We start from the raw sequence: 27,638 nt of genomic DNA, 5'->3' as shown, positions 1-27,638 counted from the left end.
CGGTTCAATACGCCCTTGTGTGCTGCGGATTTTCGGTTTTGCCACTAATTTTGCATTAATGCTTTACAATCCGCGTGTTTGTGTGTGCCTGTCAGCCTGCTGCAGAAAAGCCCTCCTCATGAGTCGTAGTCACTGGTGTATCTCCGCCCACTCCCCCCTCAGTCATGGCGAGGACAAGGGAGAGTTGAGAGACAAAACTTTGAAGAAGCACCAGCTTCATTCAAATCTCCAGTGTGGCATCATTTCGGTTTCGCTGTTGAATACGACGATGGAGTGAAAACAGTTAACAGAACTTGTACTGTCTGTAAAAAAAAAAAAAAAACGAACTGAAACGTGGGCTACCTGAACCGCTGCACCCCTACTTGTCACAGATTGGCCACAGCACATTGCAGCTAGCTGTCGTTTGCTGCTAAAAACCAGCATAAAGTCCCACAATGCCCCCCTGCAACGTCTACTTTTTGCATCGTCGGATGGAGGAGCAGCAGCACGTGAGGTGTTGGGCAGAGCGAGCTAGCCTCCATTAGCATTAATTATGCAGGAAGACGTTATTTTTAGGCTGGAAAATCCCACCAGGGAAACTAGGCATGCTCATTATGCAAGACGGTGGTTTCCAGAGGTGGAACGAATGTTGACGAAGGAAACACAAGCAACCTTATCAAGCATTCAAGGAGCCGGCAGGTGGAATAGTTTATCAAGTCGAATGGAAAGAGGGATTAACTGCAGCAGAAAAAAATCTGGAGTTTGCATTTCAGAATCCCAAAATCCCCGGCGATGATGGACAGAGAGCCTTTCAGTTGTTGAACAGTTGTTTAATTTCGCTGAATGATTGAACGTAGAGCTGCAGGACACTTTCCCAGATCAGAAATACGTCTCTGAAACGGTTCTCTCTCCAAACAACATGAGACTGACTCATGTTTCATGTCATGTCAAATCAGCTTTATGGTGGAAATGTAGCCTCAAACATTTAAAAGTAAAAAAATAATCGTCTGTTCATGCTACATTTTTGTGGCTGAACTTTACATTTAATTCTTGGATTTCTTTATTTAATAGATATTCTATACTTTTATCATTAAGTGTATCATTTGTTAGAAAAACACATAAATAACAATGGGTTCTAGCCCTTATTCAGTATAATTATTCAGTATTCAGTACCCCCCCCCCCACTTTCACTTTACCCTATTTGCACAATCTCACTTGTTATATAATATTTAAAAACTGTAAATATTCAAGTTTGGTTTTGGTTTATGTCTTTTTAATTACTGTGTAATGTTTTTATTATAATTTTTTATTCTTTATTTTATTAGGGTTAGGGTTAGGGTTGTATTTTGCACCGTGGGTCAGAGAGGACATTAATTTAATTGTGCCTTATGCTGAACATATACTGTAGCATCTGACAGTAAAACTTGAAACTTGAAACTATCAGACGACGAAGCTACTGGTATCGTAAGGAAAACATTGTATCAGAACATCTACAGGAGTCAATATTTGATCACTGGATCAATTAATCAATTCATGGTGCACATGAATAATTAATTGTTAAGAATTCAAATGTTTTAATTATTTAAAGAAGAAAGAAATTGTTGAAACGGAAGTAGTCCTGAGTCCTGCAGGCGACAGCAGGGATAGTTGTTTAGCTGGAAGCTCTGGAAAGGAAACTGTCGGCCTTTCAAAGTAGTCCCATGTTTAAATGAAGTAATAGCTTATAATAATATGTGTTCTATGATAGATTGACCATTAAGCTACACGCAGTAAAGCTCATTGTAGCATGAAGCAGCTTGTGAGTGGGTCATTTTTCCACCACATGACTCCCACATCAGTCCTGACTTGACTCCTGCAGTAGTGGAAGTAGGAGCTAATTAGATATCTGCTGCAGCTGTGCTGCCTGAACCACTGCCCCTCATCTCCACCCTCAACTGAGCAGAAACCACACTCCTCCACACTCTTCTTCTGTCAATGTGAGGGTAAGAATCCTTCATTTTAGCAGGAAAAACAATGTCAAATAGAAAAATGACAAATAATTTATGCAAAGACGTTATAATACGCATACATTATTTACTGCACTTTTTTGCCAGAGAATAGAAGTGTTTGTTATCAACCACATGACTTTAATGTCCATCCTGCACACTAATTATGAACACTGAGTAAGTATCTATTCTATTTTAAATGTTTTGTATAAAGTGTGTGTGTGTTTTGGCTGCTGCACGACTGAATTTCTCCTCTGGTAGATAAATAAAGTCTTCTATTCTATTCTAAGTATATGTGCTCTAAATGACAAGTTCCAGACGTTATTGATATCGAATAGTTACACCTGTCAAACGATTTACTATATAACTGAAACATAAAAACAGTGAATTCGGTTCATTTTGTAGGACTCCATATCGTGTTATAGAACTGCCATGAAAATGTAAAATAACTAAGCCTGATTGAACCTTAAAACCGAACGCCTGAGCCACATAGTTTTTCTCCTCTGAGTGCTGCGTTCTGTCTTGTAGGTCTCCAGGTTGTAGAGAAAAAGGTTTTCCTGCATCACTTTATTTGAAGCGTTTGACTCGAGTGCTCAGCTTGGATCATGACGAATGTTTATGCAAGAAAAATCCTTTTAAATGGCTTTTTTCAGTTTACATTATGATTATTAGCCTGAAATCACATGTCCACCCTTGGATGTGGTCCAGCTGGCATTACTTTTAATATTTTTTGGTTTAATGATTATTTGTTTGGATGACTTGAGTGTAGAAGGTGATGGTTTTGGTAAAAAGTGTTGCCCTGCTGTTTCTGGCCGTGCTGGCTGGTATCGTCCTCCCATCATGGTTTCCTGGTCTAAGGAAGTCTCGGTGAAATATGTCTTTCAGGCTTTGCAGGGTTCGTTCATGTTGGAGGTAAAATCTGAGTTTAATAACTACCAGAGTCTGTCACGCTGCGCGATTAAAGCCCAGCCAGCATCCGAGGGCCATGCTGCAGCTCTGCAACCAAAAGCTTCGCTGCTTGATGGATTAATGCCCCGAACTGTCGGAGGAGAAGGAAAGCACAATAGGATGACGGAGGAGGTGATGGAGGCAGTCGTTTTTGTCCCTGCGAGAGACAGAAAAAGGGAAGACGGAGATGGATTACTGGCAGTTTAAGCCCAGGGTGTTTGCACAACCTCCTACTTGAGAAATGTACTTAAACAAATGTGGATAAAAGGCTGCCTTTTGTTTCCAGATCCTTCCCTTTCTGGTTGGCTAAATCGTCAGGTGGGATGTTGTCCTCACAGATCAGTGTCGTCTGAACTATTGCCCAAACTATTTGGAGTGTTGTCATCTAAAGAAAACCCATAAAAAAAAACCAAAGAGACATGGTTGCGCCACAGAGAGAACGTGTCTGCTCCTACAAACGAGCAAAGAGCGACTGGATCACAAAGCCGACCAACTGGGAAGCTCCTTCTTCATCAGCCATGGGGGGAACAAAAACAAAAAAAACCCAGATCAAGACTGCCTCACATGAAAAACAAAACTTCAAAGACAGGAAATACTTTAATAGTCTCGGCCCAACAACTCAGACTTGTTATCTGTGGTGCGGAGATGTAAACACGGCTGCAGAGATAACATTGTCAAGCGGAAAATCGAAGCTAAACGGGGAGCCGGGAGGAAAAGTGCCGCCACAGATATGTCGGGTATTGAGTTTTAGAAAGTACTGGTATTACTAAGTATCAAAGTATTTCTGTGTTTTTAATTGAAAGGAATCCACATCGGTGCAGCTCGGTTGTCAGCACCGTTGGCCGCGTGACCCTTTTGTGATCCTTTCCAGACCATTTCTAAAACGGAGATTTTCACAAAAAAAATGGAACGTTGACAGCGAGGGCCGCTGCTTCCGGGACAAGTGGAAATTGGAGTATTTTTTTCACTGAAATACAAAACAACTGTGTCTGTTTATCAAGAGGCACTACAAGACCAAACATGCCAACTGGGGATAAACGCTCCGAAAAATTGAAGCAACTGGAAGCTGTTTTAACGGCACAGCAGCGCTTTTTCACAAAATGCCACAGAGGCGAGCTACGAGGTGGCAATGCTGATTGCCAAGCACTGCAAACCTTTTACTGAGGGTGTATTTATTAAAGACAAATAAAACTGGATGCAGATTTAATAAAATAGTTAAATTGCATATAATTTTAATGGTTCAGCCTCCACACCTTTTCACCTCACCAACTCATCTGGCCCTCTTTGCAAAAGGTTTGGACACCTCCAGACTTAAATGGATTAACAAAAATATGGCTTTTGCTATTTTAAACCATTTTTACAGGGGTTCAAGAATAGTTCACCAAAGTGACATGATTATAAATGTAACCATTAGTTTTAATACTTGGATGAACATCCTGAAGTGTGGAGTCCAGGGATGACATCAGCAGTACTTCCATCTTCTGGGTCCGTCCACCTTCAGGAACTGAAAAGCAGGAGGTTGAGACCAGAAGATGGACTTGGTCTTGGTTGAAGAATATTCCTTTTATTTCCCTTTCAGAAGTCTTGAGTTGCTTTCTCAGTATGTTTCCGGTCGCGGTTTGGTTCTCTGCTCTGTCAGTTTTGCATCATGTCGTCTGAACATGAGCAGATCTATAGACCTGTACGTCTCAGAAGTCCTTCTGCTACTTCTCTCGTCATCATTTACCACCAGTGGGCCCGATCCATTGGCAGCATCACGCGCCCATACCATGACACTGCCTGCTCCATGATGTTTTGGATCGTCCCATGCGTTCTCTCTCTCTTTTTGCCCCAGTCCATTAGTGGCCGTACTGTACTGCTGTTGTTTCCTTTACCACGGCCCCAAACCCAGACAATAAGTGTCCAATTCCCAAGATAACTTTAGGAGTATTAAGAGTTTACAAAGTTAACTGGTTCGAATGACACTTTAGTTTTGCATTTCTGCAACAGCCCAGTTCTTCACACAACTTGTTTATGACTTGACTGCACTCGGTCGAGGGTTCAGGTGACGTACACTCAGTGTTGTGCATGAACGAGTTCAAAGGAACGCGTTCATTGAACACGTTCATTTATGTTAGAACGTTGAACTGAACGCAACATATTTGCAAATAAAGAACTTGAACGTGAACTTGTTCATTCTGCAGATCACGAACTGGAATTTGAACTGTTCAGATTATGTGAGTTTCAGCTTCACTCTTTAGGTCCAATTATTACGGAATACATTTCAGCAGTGGGCAGCACATTTAAAATACTCCACAAGACGACGACTTCACACTACATTACCCACAATGCAGCGCACACACCAGCATAACAACGGACACCAGCTCCATGGCAACGGCGGCCTGAGCCCGGTTGAGTCTTTACATGACCAGTGAAGAAAGAGACGCCCTCAGATGATGCTTCCGCTTATCATTATCTGCGGGAATTTTACACATTGTCTCCCAAAGAATCTGACGGTAAAAATCTTTCTGTGCAAATTATGTCCACCTGCGCTGAGAAAACAAGTCTGAGCGTCTGCCTCGTCAACTTCAAATTTGAAACGTCATGTGGAGTTAAAGCATCTGCCCAGTATGAGAAAATATCTGCAAGTCCTTGATAATGCAAAAAAAAGTCATCAGGAAAGACCAAGAAAACCCCAACTGCCCCAAACGACCCCAGTCCCACTGCTGCACCTTCAGGGGTTTGATTTCCCAGCAACAGGTAGACCAACTGATAATGGACTACATTGTTGGAGATTTACAGCCTCTGAGGAAAGTTGAAAAGCCGCTAGGACAAAACATATACGTATACATGTATAAGGGGTGTAACAATATATCGTGCGATACAAAAACGTCACGATACGTGTCGTGGAGGTGACAAACTGTATTGCGATATTGGGTTATTAATATGAATCTATGGTGTTTACTAGTAACGCGCATCCGACCACGCGTGCTGACCTCAATATCGTGACCTCAATATCGTGTACCGTATCGTGCGATTAGTGTATCGTTACACCCCTAACATGTATACAGTGAACAGTTTTAGGATAGGGTGGCGTTTCATTCGTACTTCTCACCTAAAAATTATATGAACTGAATTTTTTTTTTGTCCCGATTTTTTTTTTCCCCCCCCCCTATTATATCATCCAGTGCTCCTACCTAAGTCAGTCCTGGGCATTGCTCCCTCTACCAACCCCTGCACTGAGCTCAGGTAACTCCTCAGGTTCTTAACCTGAGGAGTGAGCAGGCCGCTTCTTTTCACCAGACAGGGTGTGGCTTCTCCAGCCAGACGTAGCGCATGGAAGGATCACGTTATTCCGGCCAGATCCATCTGCCGCCCCGGCTGGCCAGAGGGGGCATGTATATACCAGGACTGTGTGCATGTTTTTGTGAGGGTAGCTCACATTAACTACCAAGGGAACACGGGGAGAACATGCAAACTCCACACAGAATGGCCCTTTCTCCTACCCCAACTAGTTCAAAGTGAAAATGGTGAACTATGAACGTGAATTATTTATTTTTAAACTATGTGAACTGAACTTTGAACTAGTTCATGAGAAGTACAGTATGAACTTGCACAACACTGCTTACACTGGTCCGTTAATGCAATGGCCTCAGAAATGTTTCATAGATATTATTTAGTTACTGATTAAAGTAAGAATTAATTGAGGCTACTTAAATTTCTAGAAGTACCTCTTATGTTGTTTGGGTGAAGAAGAGTGGGACTGGGTTTGTTTTGATCAGCTGGATGCTGGGGTGGGAGTGGCTGTCTAAGGTTGTTGGTGGTGGAGGCGGCGCTTTAGACTCTTCACTGCACTCAGTCACCTTTTACCCTCTGTGTGAGTGAGTTACTGTTGTGGAAAAACCCATCAAACGCTCTTTAATACTGAAACTGAGTGAACAAGACTTGAGAGATGATCCAGATTTCAGTAGATTTAATTAAACAGTTGTATGCAAAAGGGTCAGAACCTACATCAGGTGTCTTGATGCAGAATAACGATGAAACAAAGGAAGCGTAATGATTTTAAGGCACAAAGGATGATTTATTCTTACGATTCGAGTAGACAAAAACATCTTTAAGGTCAGTGTTAATCTTTTTTGGGGCAGACTACTACTTTGCACACTCAGTTGGGCCAAGGCTGTTATTTTGCTGCTCTCAGCAGTTTTGGTTTAATCAAGTGGCCAAGGCTGAATTTTCCATCACAGTTGCAAAAGCTGGACAACTGATCTGACTTGCTGAAAACCTTTGGTGTCTCGATGTTTTGACCAAGATTAAGGGGCTCTCGCCTATTTGTTTGTGATGCAGGAAAAACGAAAGTTACGCCTGTAACTACGGTTCTATGAGTCCCGGATGACCGCCAGGCGGTGCTGTAAGCACTGGATATCTCCCCTCGCGCATGCGCATGTCGAGTACAATACCAACAATGTCACGTCACCCGTGACCCCTGCATGACCCCCGGAAGGGGTATATCTTCCGGGGTCAAGCATGGGATCGGCTCCTAGAATCTTCTCGCGAGAGCACGAGGATTCGGAGTGACCGGCAGGCCTGGCGGTCATCCGGGACTCATAGAACCGTAGTTACAGGCGTAACTTTCGTTCTATTTCGTCCCTACTGACCGCCAGGCGGTGCTGTAAGCACTGGATGACGAATACCAACAATGTCATATAGAATCCCGGTCACATACCTCACTGATCAGGGGCAGAAGGACCCGGGAGTAGAACCACGCCCAATGGTTGGGGAGTGGCGACATTGATCCGGTAAAACCTGGAGAACGTGTCCGGCGACGTCCACGAAGCTGCTGCGCAGATGTCCTCCAGAGGCACCCCCTTCAGGGCAGCCCAAGAAGCTGCGACGCTTCTGGTCGAGTGGCACCTCACCCCCACTGGTAAGGGGCGGCCACTGGCCCTGTAGGCGTGCTCGATGGTGTCCACCACCCAGTGGGACAGGCGCTGTCTAGAAATAGCGCGCCCCCTGTTAGGGCCACCATGACAGATAAAAAGCTGCTCCGACCGTCGCACAGGCGCGGTGGCAGCAACATAAGCAGTAAGGGCCCGTACGGGGCACAAAGGGCTTGGCCCACCCTCCGCAGGCTCGGGGTCGAACCGGGCAAGCCGGATAGGCCGATTAGCATGATCGCGTGGCAGGACCTTGGGCAGGAACGCCACGTTCGGCCACAACGTAACCCCTGAGCCATCCGGGTTCCACCTCAGGCAGTACCCGCTGACTGACAGGGCATGTAACTCACTGACTCGCTTTGCTGACGTCATAGCGAGGAGAAAAGCCGTCTTCATAGAAAGACACTTCAGGTCCACCTGGGCCAAGGGCTCAAAAGGTGGAGAAGAGAGGGCACCTAGTACCATAGACAGGTCCCACACCGGGGCCCTTGGGGTCCTCGGGGGGCGCAGCCTCAGAGCCCCCCTAAGAAAGAGAGAAACCAGCCGGTGGCACCCCACGGTGGCATTCTCGACCAGGGCATGTCGTGATGAAATGGCCGCCACGTACACCCGTAAGGTGGACTGAGCACGGCCATCATCCAGGAGGGACTGAAGGAACTCCAGGATCGTGGCCACAGGGCAAAGCATAGGGTCCTCTGCCCTGTCCGCACACCAGGCAGAGAATCTCCTCCACTTGCACTCATACTGGAGGCGGGTGGAGGGCGCACGAGCGTTCAAGATGGTAGCCCTGACGGGCTCAGTACAGCTTGACACTAACGGGTCGGGCCCTGCAGTGGCCAGACCCAGAGTTGAAGGCGACGGGGGTCGGGATGCCAAATCCGACCCCCCAGCTGGGACAGAAGGTCCCTCCGGTCGGGTAGGCGCCATGGCGTGCCGCAGCAGAGCCTCCGGAGTAGTGGGAACCACGGTCTCCCCGGCCAGAAGGGGGCCACCAAGAGGAGCCTGTGACCTCTCTGGAGGACCCTCTGCAACGTCGGAAGGATTAAAGGTAGTGGGGGGAACGCGTACAGGAGCCCGTCGGGCCACTCGTGCCCTAGGGCATCCTGACCCAGAGGACTGGTCTCCTCTGTCCAGGAGAACCAGAGGGGGCAGTGAGCCGAGACGCCCGAGGCGAAGAGGTCCACCACCGCTCTGCCGAAGAGGACCCAAATCATCCCCACTACCTCCGGATGAAGCCGCCACTCTCCTGGGGGAGGCTTGTGTCGGGACAGGAAGTCTGCCACCTGATTCCTGACCCCTGGCAGGTATATCGCCCGCAGGCTGAGGAGGCGAGGAGCGGCCCACGTCAGAAGGCCCCGGGACACCTGCAGCAGCTGTGCAGACCCGGTGCCCCCCTGGTGGTTGATCTGGGAGACAGTGGACACATTGTCCGACCGAACCAGTACGTGCCTCCCCCATAGGTGAGGTAAAAAGTGCTTGAGTGCTCGGTGTACAGCACGGAGCTCCAGCACATTGATGTGGCGTGTGCGGTCCCGCGCAGACCACTGCCCTTGGGCAGGCCTGCCGCGCCAAACAGCACCCCACCCCGAGAGGGAGGCATCTGCGGTGACAGTCTCCCGGAAGGAGGTGATAGTGCCCAAGGGCACACCCCCCAGCAGGAATGCCCCGTCTTTCCAGGGTGCCAGGGCATGGACACACACCCGCGACACCCTGACTAGCCTGTGCCTGTGCCTTTCGGCATCCAGGCGAAGGCTGTTCAGCCACATCTGCAGGGGGCGTAGCCTCAGCAGGCCCAAAGGCACAACAGCCGAGGCGGCTGTTAATCTGCCCAAAAGCTGCAGGAACTGGAGGTAAGGCAGCCGTCTGCCCCTCCTGAATCGGGGGAGGAGCCGCAGGATGTCGCTCACACGCCGCGGTGAGAGACAGGCCCTCATGGTCACCGAGTCGAGTACCAATCCTAAGTAGGCGACTCGCTGGGAGGGAGCCAGACAGCTCTTCCCTCTGTTCACTGTGAGCCCTAGTTTGGCCACATGCGACAAAAGGAGGGCCGTGTCTGCCACCACTTGTTCTCGGGACGGCGCGCATATCAGCCAGTCGTCCAGGTACGGCAGAACCTTCATACCCTGTGCCTGCAGGGGAGCGAGGGCTGCCGCCACGCACCTGGTGAAAACTCTTGGGGACAGGGAGAGCCCGAACGGGAGCACCCTGAACTGGTAATGGCGGTCCTGATAGGCGAACCTCAGGAACCGCTGGTGCTGTGCCGCAATCGGCACGTGAAAGTAAGCGTCCTGTAGATCTACCGTCGTAAACCACTCCCCCTGACCGACCGCACGCAGAACATCTGCTGTGGTCAGCATCCGGAAGGGCAGGGCCTTCATGTACCCGTTGAGGCCTCTCAGGTCCAAGATGGGACGAAGGCCGCCGTCTTTCTTGCTGACGAGAAAGTAGGTTGAGTAGAACCCCTGGGGCTGCAGCAGGGGGTCTACCGGCACAATGGCGCCCTTGGCCAGCAGGACGGACAACTCCTGAGTCAGAGCCAGAATGTTCGCCGGGTCTCTGATGACGGTCATCTTGACCCGGCCGGAGGTAGGGGGCCGGTGTCGGAACTGCAGTACGTACCCGTGGGTTAAGGTGGAAATTACCCAGGGGTCCGACGAGCAGGCAGCCCAGTGACTGAGCTGCTGCCGGGAAAAGCAGCCGACGACCGGCCCCGTGGCCCTAGCGCCGTCTCCCCCGGCCTCTGGACGTGCCGGGGGGGCGATGGTCGAGGCCAACACCCCGACGCTGCTGGGGCGGTCCGCGCACAGGGGGGCGAAACCCCCCGGCAGGCTGTCCAACGGGCCGTTGGGAGCTGCGCTGGCTCCTGCGGGCAGGAGGCTGGGGGCGACGTCCAGGGGCGGACGAAGGGCCCCTCGGTGTACTGGAAGCGGGCGCCCTCCTGTGAAGGTGCACCAGTCGCTGCCTGGTCTCATCGGCCAGGGCGGTGCGGTTCAGAGCTTCCAGGGCAGTTGCCCCAAACAGCTCCCCCGGTTCTGCCGGTGCCTGACGAAGAACCCTACGAGCAGTCTCTGTCAGGGGTGACTGCGCCAGCCAGACATGACGGCGTGTGTGCACCAGGGTGGACATCAGCCGCCCCAGTTCCCTCGTCTGGGAGGCAAAAGCCTGTAGGGACACATCACACAAGTCCCGTGTGGAATCATCCACCTGTGCATCCTGCAGGGAGGTGGAGAGGGCCAGTAGCAGATGAGAAAGGGTGTTCCCCAGCCGGCCGATGCGCGCCGCTGTTTCATAAGCCCTACAAATATGCCCATCAGTAACCCTACACTGGGTAGAGGGGCACTTGGGATCTGGCTTCAGAGCCTCATCAGGAGCCACTATCAGTGCTGCAATGGAGGGCTCGATGGGGGGCATGTGGTGGAGACCAGCCACTGCAGCGTCCTCCATCGCCGTCAGAGCACGGTCATCAGCTGTTAGCCTGGAGAGGGCTGTGACATCTCTCCAGCATGAGTGCAGCTCCCTCAAAAAATCCGACGAAGGCGGAATGGTGAATTCCACCGGAGAAGGATTGCGCCTGTGGAAGGCGCTAGAGGCCACCTCCGCACGCGGTGCATCCAGCTGCAAGTGTGCCAGGGCAGTGCGGATAATGCTCTGCACGGAGGAACAAACCGTCCCCTCCCGAGAGCTCTGGGCAGATGAGTGCGAGGAGAACCCCGAGCGCTGTGAGGCCGGGTCCCCTGATGACACGTTGAACTGGCTCGCCGAGGCTGCAATGGAGATTGCGTCCTCTGGCAGCGGCGGTGGCGACCCCAGAGCAAACTCTGGCACGGCAGGTTCCACCTGGCCAGTACCAGGTTGCAGATTGAGGAGGAGCGCCTTCATCTGCTCCATGTCGGCAGCCAAGCGATCTACCTTCGAGGAGAGCTGGCTCGTCATCCGCCGTCGTTTGGGGGCCCCCACCACTCTCTTCGCCGATCGCTTCAGCGAAGACCCCGGCTGGGATGAGGGGAGGCTGGCCGACGGCCCCGGCTGCTCAGGGCCCAGGCATGACACGCAGAGGTCCTGGTCAACCGCAGGATCCAGGGAGGCCATGCACCCTGGGCATGAACGCTCCATCACAGGGACCGGTGGGAGAGGGAGCGGACACGCTGCCGTCACCACGGATGTGCTGGCAGGAGAGAGGAGCGGACACGCTGCCGTCCACACGAATGTGTCGGTGGGAGCGGTCACGCTGCCGTCACCACGGATGTGCCGGTGGGAGAGGGGAGCGGACGCGCTGCAGTCACCACGTAGGTGTCGGTGGGAGAGGGGAGCGGAAACGCTGCCGTCACCACAGCGAGCACGCTGCCGTCACCACCAATATGAAGGCGGGAGAGGGGAGGGCCACGCTACCGTCAGCACGGATGTGTCAGTGGGAGAGGGGAGCGGAAACGCTGCCGTCACCACAGCGAGCACGCTGCCGTCACCACCGATATGCAGGTGGGAGAGGGGAGCAGCCACGCTACCGTCAATACGGGTGTGTCAGTGGGAGAGGGGAGCGGAAACGCTGCCGTCACCACAGCGAGCACGCTGCCGTCACCACCGATATGCAGGTGGGAGAGGGGAGCAGCCACGCTACCGTCAATATGGGTGTGTCAGTGGGAGAGGGGAGCGGAAACGCTGCCGTCACCACAGCGAGCACGCTGCCGTCACCGCCAATATACCGGCGGGAGAGGGGAGGGCCACGCTGCCGTCACCACGGCTATGAGAAAAGGCAAAAAAGGCGTCTTTACTCAAAAAAGAAGAGAACAATCCTCTCTTGTTTCTTTTCCCTTTTTTTTTTTTTCAAGAAAAAAATAAAAAATAACTGCAAGGAAAAATAACAATATCACATCAGTAAGTGGGAGAGGGAGCAAATGCTGCCGTCACCCTGAACGAGCCGGTGGGAGAGGGAGCGGAAACGCTGCCGTCACCACGGCCGCAAAACAGGCAAAAAGGCGCTGTTCTTTTCCTTTCTTATATTATTATTTTTTTTTTAAAGAAAAAATAATCTGCAAGGAAAAAAATAATGTTGTCACTTTAATAAAGTGGGAGAGGGAGCGAAACGCTGCCGTCACCACAAGTGTGCCGGTGGGAGAGGGACGTGGCCTTCACCACGGCTGTAAGAAGGACAAAAAAAGGTGTTGTTTTTTTTTTTTTTTTTTTAGAAAAAAAAAAAAAATAATAATCCTTTTCTGTCTTCTTTTTTTTTTTTTTTTTTTTTGCAGAAAAAATAACTGCACAGAATAATATTCAGGTGTCGGGCGCAGCCTACAGCTTACCTTCTGCCAGCTGGCCCAGGGGGGCGGGGCGGGGAGACGCTGCCGCCGCCGCCGCAACGAACACCAATAAATACCGCGTGGCCACAGCCTCTCGGAGGACGACAGAGATCGTTACTCCTACCTTACGGCACGAAGCTGCACAGAGGCCGGCGGTTGTAGGGAGGAAAGGAAGAAGCTTTTAACCAGCCTTCTATTTCCGTCCTGTACTTCAGCGCGATGCGAGAAGAATGAGGAGCCGATCCCATGCTTGACCCCGGAAGATATACCCCTTCCGGGGGTCATGCAGGGGTCACGGGTGACGTGACATTGTTGGTATTGTACTCGACATGCGCATGCGCGAGGGGAGATATCCAGTGCTTACAGCACCGCCTGGCGGTCAGTAGGGACGAAATAGAACTGCAGGATTGCACATTGTTAAAAAAAGAAATTCAATAAATAATTCAATGGTGCTAATTTTAAGCAAACCTTAAAGATGCAGAAATGGGAATTGTTCCATTTCTCAGAGGTTTAGTTTAATGAATATTCAGTAATTCATAATCAGCAACTTCTTGAGTTCTTTTTTCTTATTTTTTTTATTTAACAAAGCTACAAAAACAGAGAAGTAGCTGCACAACCTCTAAAGTTTTTACCGTACATAAGTGAACATGCAAAACTAATTTTTCGGTGAATTGAATTTTAAATTTTCCTTCCAGTAAAGTCACTATGTGGAGTTATAACCCACCTCGTCTTAAAAATGTAATTGTTGCCTTTTATCTTTCAAGGTAACTGTTTAATCACTGGGATCTCTCCCTCAGGAGAAGCAGGTGGAAATGCACATGGACAGATGGCATTGTGGGAAATGTAGTGCTTGTTTGTCGACGAGGCCCAGCTTGTAATGGTCCTGCCGGTGGAGTAGTGCTACGTATTTCCCGACGAGTGATGAAATCACAAAGCCATAACTGAGGTGGCAGTAAAAAGTCCCAGAGAAGCTCAACGGTTACGACTTTCAACCGGCTGCAGAAAGCGTTTTATTTGAAGGTGAAATGAAGAAGAAAAACCTTTTTATTTCCTTAATTTCTCTTCATAAAATGACTTGGAGCACTAAGATGTGTGTTGACATAAGGTCAGGAAGGAAAAACACGTAATGATCTTGGAGAAGAAGAGAGGAACATAATTTACAGTTGCAAAGTTGAATTTGAATAAACTACAAAATGTTTTTGCCAAATCTGGTGGTTCACTCTGGTGGCCAATCACATCAGCACAAAATGCCTCATCAGCCAGAGGACGTGCACACCTTACAGTCATGGAGTTGACCATAAACTCCTCTGTGAAACAAAATATCCAAGAGTCAGATGTGAGGTTATATCAGATGTGGAAGCTAAGATATTTAGTGACTTTTCAGACCTCTGTAGTGACTTTTTTCAGATCTTATTGGAGACTTTTGGTGACTCGAGTGTGAAAGCACGTTTAGTTTTCTACTCGTTTGTCGCCGAGACCCTGTTACCTCAGTAGATACCTCTCCTGTGGCAGATCGGTGTTTGTGCAGCAACCCCTCCTGCTCCAGGCTCTACCGCTTGCTGGTCCTGGTACCGGCCCAGCGCTATCGAATCATTGTTCATTACAGGTCAGTGTTATGGAGATACGGGGTCTCGTTTTCAAGAGACATCAGTTTTAGAGCATAAAAATGTGCAAAGTTCCTCAATATCAGGTAGGGATGCCCCGATACCATTTTTTTCACACCGAGTACGAGTATTTTAATTTGTTTACTTGCCAATACCAAGTACCGATACGATACCACAAAAATAACTATGCTATAAATGCAATGAAATATGCAATGAATTGGAAGACAGGTTTTATTTGCAACAGATAAATTCAATAAAAATGAATAAAACGAGTAGAATAACTATTTTAAACAAAAAAATATCTTTTTGTGTAAATAAAAAGTCTCCGCACTGGCACTGTCTTCACGTTTAAGAAAATATCAAACATATAACATATCAATGAAACACCATATTGTGGCTCGAGTGCGTCGAGAAGACGGCAAAATCCTTCGTCTTCTCCAACTGACAGTGGCTGGTCATCCAGCGCTATATAATGGCTTAGAGCAGGGTGTCCAAAGTCGGTCCTCGAGGGCCGGTGTCCTGCGTGTTTTAGATGTATCTCTTTTTTTTATCAAACCGTGATACAAGGAGCTTGGTCATCAACAGAACTATCCAGACTTTGATGACAAGGTGGTGACGACCGTTAATTAGAATCAGGTGTGTTGATGCAGGGAAACAACTAAAACATGCAGGACACCGGCCCTCGAGGACCGACTTACCCCTGGCTTAGAGCCTCCGTCATTGTAAGGCCCGTGGGTCGTGTCTTGCCATTGTCTATCGCTTTTGCAGAACCTGAGCTAATGTTGGCTGTTGTGGTCTTGCAGTAGCATTAGCAAACTTTGTATACTCAGCTTTATGATGTGCCTTGAGATGTTTTATCAAGTTGCTGGTATTAAACAATGTATTCTCCTTTCCTCCTCTTGAAACCTTACTAAGTTTGAGCTTGCGTTCACGTCCATTTGCACCACCAACTGCAATGTCGCTCGCGTAGTACGCGAGGAGAACGCAGCGGTGACCGATAGGGGGCAGTAAGCAGAGCAACAGTTGGAAAAGTGATTAAATATTTAGTAGTAGCAGCAGTAGTAGCAGTAGCAGATTAGAACAACGAAGACATTAACATGACAACATTGGATGAAGAGGAGATTATAACATTGATTTGGTTGCGATCTCGGCAAAGGAAACGGCGCCAGCGCCATCGGAGATGGTATGATTTTTCCGTTGAATCAGCTGGTATGTGATCGGGATCAGCGCCACTCAGAGCGAGAACTGCAGGTCGCGTACTCTCTTCTCATCGCCACGCTGACTGCGGCTCAACATCTCCCCCCTAGAGTCACTAATCAGCAACTACAACAATATTGAAGTGGTATCGGAGAAGTACGAGTATATGAGAGCAGTATCGGCCCCGATACCGATACCGATACCAGTATCCAGTATCGGTATCGGGGCATCCCTAAAATCAGGAGCTGCATATACATCACCAATAATTCATTTAGAACAAAAGATTATTAGTATTTAATTCTTACTAATTAATTGTAATTTTTCAACAGCAATGCACTGGCCTAAAGTTCAGGCAAAGGAAGAGAGATAAATTGTGACATTAAAATAAAAAGAATCAACAAAAACAAAGCTAATTTGCAGTTCTGCCCTGTAGTACTGTTGTATTTAAACTCCCTCCGTACCTCCCCGACCACTTTATTCCCGTCTCGTAGAGCGTCCATTACAATTAGATATGAATGTTAGATTATGCAAATGTAGTTCTTCCATTTAGTGACTTCTAGCTATAGCTACTTTCCTTTTTGAGGAGTTGACAACACTGTGCTCAACCATCCAGGATCTTCTGGATCTGGATTTTATGTGTCCGTTGGTGAAGGGTCTGGACTGCAGGCGGAGTCGTTTGGCGCCCGTTTGCAGCTATTAAATGAAACGTTGCAGAGAGTTCACTCTGACCACCTCAGTGTCTGCTGTTTACATCTTTTTATATAGTCATCCCTGTATTGCACCAGTTAGCCATTATGTCTGCGTCTATCATTTTTCTGTTCTTCATTCTCTCTGTCTGTTTTCTCTTTTGCTGCTCTGCCCAGCATGGTCTTCAGCAGGAGGGTCCCCCCTTATGATCCTGGTCCTGCTCAAGATTTCTTCCCTCCTAAAGGGGAGTTTTTCCTTGCTACTGTTTGGCTTAAAGGAGCTTGAGGCCGGATTGTGGCAAGATTTATGAAAAAAATCTGTATACATTTTAAGTTTTCTAGTAATAATGTCAGATGAAGCGTTCCAAACCCAAAAGAATGAGCCCTCTAGTGTATCTCTCCTTTGCCTTGAACAGGCTGTGTGCTGCAAAATGTGCTGCAATTCGGTCCCGAATTTCCTGCGCTGTCCTGCGGATGTGACGTCACATGACGCTGCATGTGCGTTCTCCCCGTTCTCCCGTGCCGGCTTCACTGTTGGCTGCAGTACCCCCGACGGCCGTCGTGGTGAAGGGTGGCGCTAGAGAGTCTCATTTCTTAAAAGGAGCCTCAAGCTCCTTTAAGGTTTTTTCTCATTAGGGGAGTTTTTACCTGCCATTGTTTATGTTATATTTATGTAATATTTGCTCGGGGGTTATGATCTGGGTCTCTTACAACTTCTGTTGTAATAGACGCTATGTAAATACAATTGAATTTAATTGAGTTTTACATTGAACATTTAAGGAATAAATTTAATCGGCTGGGGAGATTTGGTTGGTTATAACTGAAGTCTGGTAACTGAACCCCCAAGTCAACGTGTAGCCAGAAACTAGTCCTCGTGTATTTAACGGCCACTTACCAAGAAGGAAGAATACAGCCTATTTTCTTCTATGGAGAAGAGACGTTATCGGAGGAAATGTCATTATTCCTGAGTCGCATTCTTCTTCAGTGATTTTATTTACAGTCTACATGTGTGCAGGCGTGGTGTTGCATAGCAGCTATGGTGTGTATCTCGCAGAGAATCTGCAAGCCACATCAGGGTGTCTGTGTTGTGTTCAAACCTTCAGCTGAGGCGTGCTTTTGATGGGAAATGACCTTTGCAACCAGAAGTTAAGACGGGAGACTCACCGGACCTGGATCCTGCCCAGCAGTTCCTTCATAAGTAGTTCACAAACCTGCAGCCACCAAAAAGATTGATAGTCTGTTTTTAAAATTGAATATTAAAACTGTTTATTTAAGATATATTTTGCTAATCCTCCGCTTGGACCAGTTCTGTCTTTGATTAAATTTAGAGTAATAATTACACATTTGGTGTCTTAAAATGTTGCAACGAAGCTGAAGACCTGTTTTCTGCCAAAAAAGGCTTAAAGCATTTTCCAACATTTTCCTTTGAATCGCTAACTTCTTTGAATTCTTTGCCAGCGTCTGTACTTTTTTGCTCCTTTCACGCTGTTTTGCAGAAATTGGTCCCAACAGTGCATAAAGCACGTGAAAGCTGCTTTAATGAAACTCTGACTTTCAGTGTAATTCTTTGAATTACTTGAACAAAAATGTTGAATATTCAACAACCAAAAATCATGTTCCTGTGACATCTTTATACTGCAGACAAACCGGGTAAAAAGAAAGCGGGTCACTGTGATTTAAATTGGGATGCAGCATTTGAAGGGTAGTTTATGCAGAATTGATGGTAACAGTTTTATTTTTTTTGGCCTCTAAACTATAAATGAGCAGTGTTTTTTTAATATCTCATTTTTCCACACATCTTAAGCATCACTGTTCTGGGATTTAGCCGGTGTGCATACACAGCTGGTTTGTTGTTGTCTGAAATACAATAATTCAGACAACAACCATCAATACTCAACATGGCTATGCAACCAGATCTGCTTCTGATGTTCACTTTACTCTTCCTCTACCAAGAACCAATGCACTAAAGAGGGCTACAATGTATAGAGCAGTAACATATTGGAATTAGCTTCCACCACATTTAACCATGATAAACAATAAAGCTAGATTTAAAAATAAATTAAGAAAAGCAAAACTTAGCAAGGAAGTCAGTTTTAGTTACAGTAGTTAGGTTATTCGGAAATTCTTGCTTTATTCTGAAATTCTGTGTGTAAAATGGAATATTTTTTGTTCAATTTAAGGGTTGAATTCCATAACATCTCAGATAATTTTTGTTTAGATTTAGTTATGTTTTAATTGTAAGGATTGTATTTTATTGTTTTATGTGTGCAATAGGGCTGTCAGTTTAGCGCTATTAGTCATGCACTGCAAATTTGCAATGTCCTAGAATTCGAATTCTTTATTTGGGGACCTTTAGCAGATATGAGATTTAAAATGCGATTAATTAAATTAATTAATTATAAATCCTGTAATTAATTAGATTATTTTTTTGAATTGCCTGGCCCAGGAAGAAGTGTCTTCACTGCAGTGAGGACTAATGGGGATCCGTAATGAATATACAGTAAATATATAAAATGAGTCGGCTGGAACTACAACCCAGATTCCAGAAAAGGTGGGATGCTAACGGAAATATAAACATATTGGAGTGGTACAACGTATGTTGGCATGACAGCAGTGAGGTGTGCCATAGGGGTCACGGGTGGGTTTCAGGTGGAAGTGGGGCTACATCGAGTATGGTCCTTGAAGGCTGTCTCGTTGCCATGGTGATGGATTGGTTGAGGTCAGACAGGAGAGTCTCCGTGGACTACATCTGCCAGGGGATGTTGTGGTCTGTGGTGAGATAAAACCTGCAGAGCTGGATATATATACGACAAGAAGGATGACGGTCAGTCACAGGAAGATGGAAAACATGTAAAGGAAATGGGAAAAAGAAGAAGAATGGTGGGGATGCAGGAGTTTAGATACCTGGAGTCAACTGTTCAACCTAACAGAGAGGAAAAGAGGTGTAAGAGTACTTTTGTAATACTGTATTTGACCCAGTCTTTGTACGTTTTGACCGTATAGAAACCTAATTCTCGTCAGTTGGGTAAAATAAGACCTGGAAAAAGGCATTGTGGCATATCATTGTCAAATTGGTTTAATTCACCGTACAAACTGTTACAGATTACTACAAGATGTACACGGTTGGCTTATGAATAAAATAGACTGATAGCTTATAATTTTTTTTGTAACACTGTATTGACCCGGTCTTACGTTTTGACCGTATAGAAACGTAGTTCTTGCCATTATAAGAATGAGATGTACCTGCTGTACTCTACTGCCCTTACTTTTTAACAACTTGTGCTTTTTATTATTTTAGCTCTTTTCTTATAATTTTATTTCATTTTATTTGTTATTTACTGTTTGTGTCTTGCCGCTTTTAATGTTGATGTAAACACTTTGAATTACCTTGTGTTGAATTGTGCTATACATATATTATGCTATATATCTTGGGGGGGGGGGGTACCAAGAGACAGGAAGCAGAGATGGTTTGGACTCCTTAAAGAGTTGGGATTGTGAATACGTTGCTAGGAGGATGTCGGACTTGGAGATGCCAGGCAGTAAAAACCGGGCAAAGACCATTGAGATCTCTGGATGTGGCCGGTCTGGATCTGGAGACGGTTGGAGAAGAAAGGGGTGTCAACCCCTAAAGGGAAAAGTTGGAAGGAGTGTTGAAATTGAGACGCTTGACTAATTTTGGCTTATTTTGAATTTGATAGCAGCAGCACGTAAAACACCTAGAGGAACACCTGGCAACGTCCAGGTTAATGGGCTTCATGCCGCCGACATGACGGGGTATAAAAAGAGATGTATGGAATATGTCAGTGACACTGATGCTCCACATCAGTTGTTGTGGTTCATCTCTGAGGATTTTGCTTTGATCTCCGAAGGGCAGACACACTCAGAGACGGGCTTGTTGCCATGGTTACAGCTTCCATCTACCCCTGCTCATTTCAGCGCGGCTGCCTCTGAGGTCTTTTCCACCTAATGTGTGTTTTTCTGCATGTTTGCATCCGTTTGCAGGCAATTTGCTGCCGTCATGATCATATATTAAACAAAGTTGTAGATTAAAATTGAAATAATTAGCAAGAGTAGTCCTGCAGCAAGTTTTAGCTGCAGTAGCAGCGAGATGCTTCATATGAAAGTGAAGATCTGCTCAGATTAACCTCAGCAACTGTGTTTTCTGTAGAAATGACTCATCACAATATTGTTTGTGTCGCTTACTGTAGATACTTACTGCATACTTCCATCAGCCGTTGAATGTCCGTACTTGGAAATGAATAAGAACTACTTTAATAAAAAAAAGAAAAAAGACGAATTTAGGAATAATTTAAAGTTTTTCCATGCAACTCTTTTGCTTTTCACCTGAATTCAAGCCACCACTTTAATACTGAAGACCTTCGGGTTTTTGTAAAAGAGAGAGAAAATGAAACGTAGTGCTGTGCAGAGCATCAAGCTGGCTGCTTTTCTAATTAATCAACAGAGATGGACGATGATACTGCAAATCCTCTTCGTGTCTGAGCGTGACGGGAAAGAAAATTATGCACCAGAGGCCATTTCCTAAATTCACAGCAGGCTCAGCAACAACATTTTAAGTCTCGGTATGAAGTGTAATGGAATACGATGTGCTGCCAGATCTGCTGTAAGTGGAATAAAATCAGAAGAGGGTTGTTTCTCCCCGAGGAGCACCGGAGGAGCTGGGGTTTGATGCATCATCCTGTTCTCCTTCACCTCCCGAGCTGAGGGAGGATAACTGCGAGCGTTTACGGCCCACGGCTGACGAATGGAGCGGTGCAGTCGACGGCCAAAAACACAAGCATTGATCTCCGTGAGTGCTGGAGGTTTCAGACCTGAAACAGATCGCAGGCAGAGATGTGAAAAATCAATTCTGGTAACGGCAGAATCGTAGAGCGGGCTCCCTCAGAACCAGGGCCGGCTCAAGTCTCCATGGGGCCCTAAGCAAAATTAGATTTTGGGGCCCTCTATTACTGCCAATAATACGGATTTATTGATCATTCACACACCCACTATAAACTTATTATTGTAAAACTAGATGTAGGAACTTTTTGTTGTAGTTACATTGTAATCCACAGTGATTAAGACCATGGTAGCAGACAACAGATTAACAAACTTGCAGAAAAATCTTTCAATTAATATTTTGCAAACTCAGCAACTGCCCCTGCTGGCCACACAGAGAAGCAACAGGTAAAACATCAAAGAGCTGCACAGTTGCAGCAGTGTTGTTTCCATCATCCTTTTGTCAGCCTGGCATGTTTTTACCCATGTATGGTTTTTAATCTGAAATGGTAGCAAATTCAGCTACAAGAGCGGCCTGGGGTTGATTTACACTTAATATTTAAAGTGATATAGTACTAAGTGTGATACTGAGTTTCATCTACAGTGTACTGTAGGCCTAGCAAAAGAAACAAAATAATCAAATAGATCATTTATAAACCATTTACTGTAAACACGTTATCTACTTTAATTTTGGTTTTAAATAAACTGAAACAGCAATGTGCAACAACAATTTGAAGTGGCAGGCTGGTCAAGTTTACATGTGGATGCGTTTCTTGTTGAGAAGCTACAGATATTTAGTCCGTTGTGTAGTACTTCCTTTTATCAAGTGTGACGTCCATCATTGTTATTAGACTAGAAACACTGACAAAAGAGTCAGATCAGTGCGTGAAGTCGTCTGGCTCTGCAGAACCAACGAGGTAGCGGACATGTTTATGAAACCTGCGTAACACAAATATGAAGATTAAAGTGCTACGCTAATAAACATATTTGAGCTTTAACCAAATCCAGCTTTTTTAAATAATAAAAAAAGCGTCATTTTCAGTTTCTAATTTTGAAGAGAAGAAGTTTCCATCAGCCTGTTAACTTGATGTTTTTTTGTGTTTCTCTGCCAACAGGCTGCTTGTTTGAGAGTGAGCTGTGCTCATCCTACGAGATCTGTGTCAACGGTAAGCTGATCTGTCTGTCTGTCCACCTGTCCACCTATCTATCTGTCCGTCTATCTATCCGTCCACCCATCTATCTAATCCAATCCATCTATTTATCTAATCCAATCCATCTATCTATCTAATCCATCTACCTTAAGTTTGACTGACTGAGTAAAAGAAAGGAAAAGAAAAAGTAACCTGCAGACGGTGTCGTTGAAACAAGTTGACCTGCAGCTCAAAGACCCAAAAGGTTCAAGATGTTCTTTCTACTGCTTTAATCCACGAGTGCAGGCAGTACGGATGTTTTCACTGGGTCTGAACTCCCTGTTGGTGTGTAACTGTTGGCACGAAAATAAAAGCTGTAATTGAGACGTGCGTCAATGATCCGACCCCGGAAATACCCAGAACCCCCGCTAATGGCAACGCATCTAATGTCTCCCTTTTTACAGCGCTCTGCTTTTGCTCTGAATCCATCAGCTTGGTCACTTACGTTGTGCACGTTGTCCCCTTACTTCCAGCAATACAAGAGGTTTTATTTTGAAACTCGTGGAAGATCATTGGTGATAATACTGTTTGTAACCACAGTGTGCCTCACCTGATTCAAAAAATCTGATTGATCTGCTGCTCCCCAGAGTTGGTATTGATTCAGCAGCAGATGGGACAGATTATATTAAATATCTCTTAGACATGACACTAGGGATGGGAATTGATATGATTTTGACGATTCCAATTCCATTTTCGATTCTGCTTAACGATTCGTTTTTTTATCGATTCCCTTATTGATTCTCCTTTGGGAAAAAGGACGACAATGAGGCAAATGGCGCTAATATGATAGGCAGTGTTCGTTAGTTAATTAGTTACCTAATATTATTAGCCAAGGACATGCTAACGTTGCTACTGCTGGGTTGAGAATTACTGATGTTGGTCCAGAGCCGATCGAAAACATGACATTCATTGATTGTTATTGCTGTTGGGTGCACAAATGTTTGCATGTTGGTAGTATTTCTTCCATTGATTAAATATTCACTTGGCAAGTATTGAAAGTTGCCCTGTTGTTGCCTTCTTTACTGAAATGTAAGCAGAAGTTCGAGCGTTTGTATCACTAGGTTATGCAATGTGCGTGATGATGTCATTTGTGCCCACTGGAATCGAATTTACAACGATTCCAACGATTCCAAGGAATTGAAACACTGGGAACCGGTTCTGAACAAGAACCGGTTCTCGGTTCAACCGGTTCTCGGTTCCCATCCCTACTTGGCACGCTTGGGGAAAGCATCCCTTCCCTCAGAGCAGGACTCTGGATGATTCCTGTCGTTCAAAATCCCCTTTAAGCAGTATTTTTGAGATTGGAATCAACTTCTCTTTTTTGAGAACCGGGCCTAAGGGCGGGATTGACGTGACCAACAACCATGTGACCTCCGTTCAGGCCAAATGTGTGTCAAGTTACAGAGACTAAGAACTGGCCATGGAAGCAGCCCAGAAAAACCTTCATCTTTAATAAACCTTTCAGTGTCAACCGTCAGCCGTTTTGGACCCGCTCAAACCAACAAGCATGAATGTTGTTTGTTGTGGTGTTCGTTAATGCCAGTCACGGTTTTGAAGTGGTGGTCAGAGAGAATGAGGGTTAACGAACGCTGACTTTTTACCACTTTTATTAATGCACACTGGCATTATTAAGACGAGAGGAGACCCTATTGTGTACCAAGGTCAAACTGCAGAAACTCCGAGGAGACTGAAGGGAGGTTCAGACCACATTGGGACACATGACCTCGTGGTCAAAGGTCTTTGTGGTCCAAGGTTTTTTCCCATTACAAAGAGATGGTTAGTATTAAGAAACGGATGAGAGTTTAACTCTATGCAGAGCTGCAAGAACTATGACTGAAGAAATGAAGCACCTCATTGGTCATGATGTTGGGGGTAAATGTAGTACAGAATCTCCCAGCGAGTAATAAAACTGGACGTGGAAGCACAAAGTATATCAGATCTGCTGTTGGAGGAACACCTTTCTCAATATTAGGCTTTGAGTTGACATGAGTTGCAGGGTAACAATGGAAATGTTTAGTTTTCGGCTGATTAGTCGGGTTTGGCTGCATTTGTGTACATGACCTGCTTCAAAAGATCTGATTGATCTGCTCTGGATTACACTGCAAAGTCAGCCCCTCTAGAAATAAGCCTAATTTTCATAAATCTAATCAAAATTGACCCTTTGTCAGCCTTCTGATTGGCCCCCGACTGATCAATCAGAAGAATCATTCTCTGTTGCTACATCTGCAGAAAAACCACCCTCTCTCTCATTCACATCAATGGAAAAAGTTTTTACTTGTCTTGTATCAACATTTAAATCACTGGATTATTTTATAAAACTTTGTATTTTGAATCCCAAAACTGGCAGAAATCCGATCCGTACACCGATCCGTAAACCAAAGTCGGTTCGGCAGCAGCTACAACCCATAGCTACAACCGCGGAAGCCTTTATTTATCCTAAAATGTTTAAGCGGTTGTAAACCAGCTACCCAGTGAGAATCACAGGGATACATTTCATCTCAAACCAACAGTGAATTTGGATGAAGCTATCACCGTGCTATCAGCTAAACTCATCAAAATATCTTGTTTTCGCCAAAAACCTCAGTTTTTTAAACTCACTACACGATACCTGAAGTACTTTTTATTTATATGTAGTTGCTGTTGATTTTCTTTGGTCCAATAATTAGAAATAAATTGATGTAAAGCCCCACTTTTACAATTTTTAGTTCTTATAACAGTTTTGTCCGACCTAGCAACAGAGGCAGGGCTTCTTTTTTTTTTTTTAAACAAAAATATCTTTGCCAATGAGGTAAGAAAAAACATTCTTTTTGCTAAAGCAAAACGGTCTAAAAAAAGATAATTAGCATAGATAGCTTAGCATTCGTCACACTAATCAGAACAACAGAGCAAATGCAAATGTTTTAATGTAGTTGGATATAACTACGTAAAAGAGCGAATTTGTTCCGCTGATGCCAGAAAATCCTCAATGAGTAATGTCATTGTGCCTCATTTCCTTGAAGTAATGGTTGGTGTTGCGTGATATTGAATTTCTTTTAATTTACAGCTTAAGCAAAACCTGAACGTTGTGTAATAAACCCTGGTCACATGATGATAACCTTTAATTTAACAGCTAAACGAGGGGGAACATGGTTGCGTAATGAACGTCCTTGATGATCTTTTGGCGTCTCTGTGATGACGCACCAAAATTCAGTGTTGCTGGCTATTTTCAAGCACTTGAACTCTACAAGAACATGAAGAAGAAGAGGAGGAGGAGAAAGGGCAGCAGCGTTTAGTGGCGAGTTGCTCCTCCATCAGCAACCTGACATTCTGGTTGTAAATGCACTCTGGCTGCATCTGCTGTCGGGGCACCAGACGGCCCACAAAGGTCAGCTTTGCTGCAGAAACGTCCATCAGAGCGACGGACCAGATCGAGTTTGGCCTCTAAGAGGGAGAGAGAGTCTTAGGCCCCGTCTACACATAGCAAAAACGGTGGTGTTTTCATGCATTTTGGCCGTTCGTTTACACAAAAACGAAAGCTCAAAGTCACCAAAAGTGATAATTTCTGAAAACTCGGCGTCATGTGTGCGACCTGTGTTTACAATTTGTTTGGCCACTGCAGTTACTCGTGTCATTTGTTGATGTTTTTTCCCAGGATTCCGATTGGCTAGCATGACTTTATGCCTCTCGTTGCACTGCCCCCTGTAGGTTTGGCTACTCATAGCACCCCCAGCGTATTTATGTGTGTTCGTGTAAATGATGGTATTTTTCAAAATGTAGAAGGGGAAATATCAGTTTTTTGTAAATACCCCGCTATGTGTAAACGTGGCCTTATTCAGTCAGTACGTGCACATGCAGCGATTCAAGGTGGTTGGAGATCTGATCAGATAATGACATGCAGAAGATTGGATCAACTTCTGGATCAGTCTGATTACACATGCTGTTCTGAGATCAGACTGAATCAGATTGAATAAGCCCCGTGTGTGTTTTAAATACAGAAATATGACACAAGACTGAGGCTATGCCTTTTCACACGGCGCCCGTATGGTCGCGAAAATACAGTATGTATATATGAAATGTCAGAATAGGAAATATTTTGACGACACCCCTGAAGCAGTCACACGACACCCCAGGGAGCTACTACTGAGCAGCGTCGCGTCGTCTCCTTTCACTTCCGGCTGAATCCCCTCCCCCGGGGGAAAACCCCACCCGGGGGAAAATCTCGAGCATGCGCAGACTGTAATATCCATGTCCCCGTACACATGGCATTAACAAGGCGGTTGCGACTGGCTTATCTAGGTGCTGCAAGCGGGTTGATGAATCCGGTCTGATCAGATTGACTTGACTGACTTAAGGTGTTCACATGCAGTTTAAAAGTCAGTACGATGTGTGCAAATGATCTCCAACCAGCTTGAATCGCTGCATGTGCACGTACTGAGTCACTGGAGAAAGCTGGAACTTCTCGAGCATCTTGATTTTTAGAAACTCTTGCAGTTATAGTTTTTTTTTTTTTTAATTTTCATTATTTTAATTGCAATTTTTCCATATAACAGACAACAGAAATACAAACACAAGTGCAAAGGTACAAAAATAACAAAGTTATTTTAAAATTAAGTAACAGAGTTGGCAGATATAACAGGAAAGGTTGCCATGTCTTGTCAAAGGAAGTAGAGGTTAAAGAGATACTGTGTCGGATCCTCTCCAGATGTAAAAAGCAGGTCACTTCAGCCAGCCAGGTCTTGAGAGAAGGTGCATCTTCACTTTTCCAAAGGGTTAGAATGTTCCTTTTCGCAATAGCCATGCAGTATTGTATTGTCTTTTGTTGGGGGTGGGTTACATTTGAAAGGTGTTCAGACCTTTCCAAGTATGGATCTGGTGAGATATCGCAGTTATGTACTTTAGACTTTTTGTTATGTACTTTTATTTTTATTTTATTTTATTATATTATTTTTATTATATATTTTATTTATTATATGTTTATTTATTTATTATATTATTTATTATATATTTTATTTATGTATTTATTATATATTTATTATATATTTTATTTTATATTTTTATTATATATTTTACTTTATTTTATTATATTA

General features: G+C 45.4%; 1 protein-coding gene across 1 annotated transcript in view; it reads left to right on the top strand.

Moving 5' to 3' along the window:
• LOC133452558 (receptor-type tyrosine-protein phosphatase N2-like) overlaps positions 1-27,638 on the top strand; it is a 271,052-nt gene that overhangs the window by 7,831 nt on the left and 235,583 nt on the right. The window contains 1 exon segment of the mRNA XM_061731957.1: positions 22,498-22,548. Coding sequence (XP_061587941.1) covers positions 22,498-22,548 — 51 coding nt within the window.

Source organism: Cololabis saira, chromosome 10, assembly GCF_033807715.1.
Source record: "Cololabis saira isolate AMF1-May2022 chromosome 10, fColSai1.1, whole genome shotgun sequence".
NCBI classification, from domain to species: domain Eukaryota; kingdom Metazoa; phylum Chordata; class Actinopteri; order Beloniformes; family Belonidae; genus Cololabis; species Cololabis saira.
The sequence above is the reverse complement of the archived record's forward strand: the minus strand, read 5'-3'. Positions and strand labels throughout refer to the sequence as shown.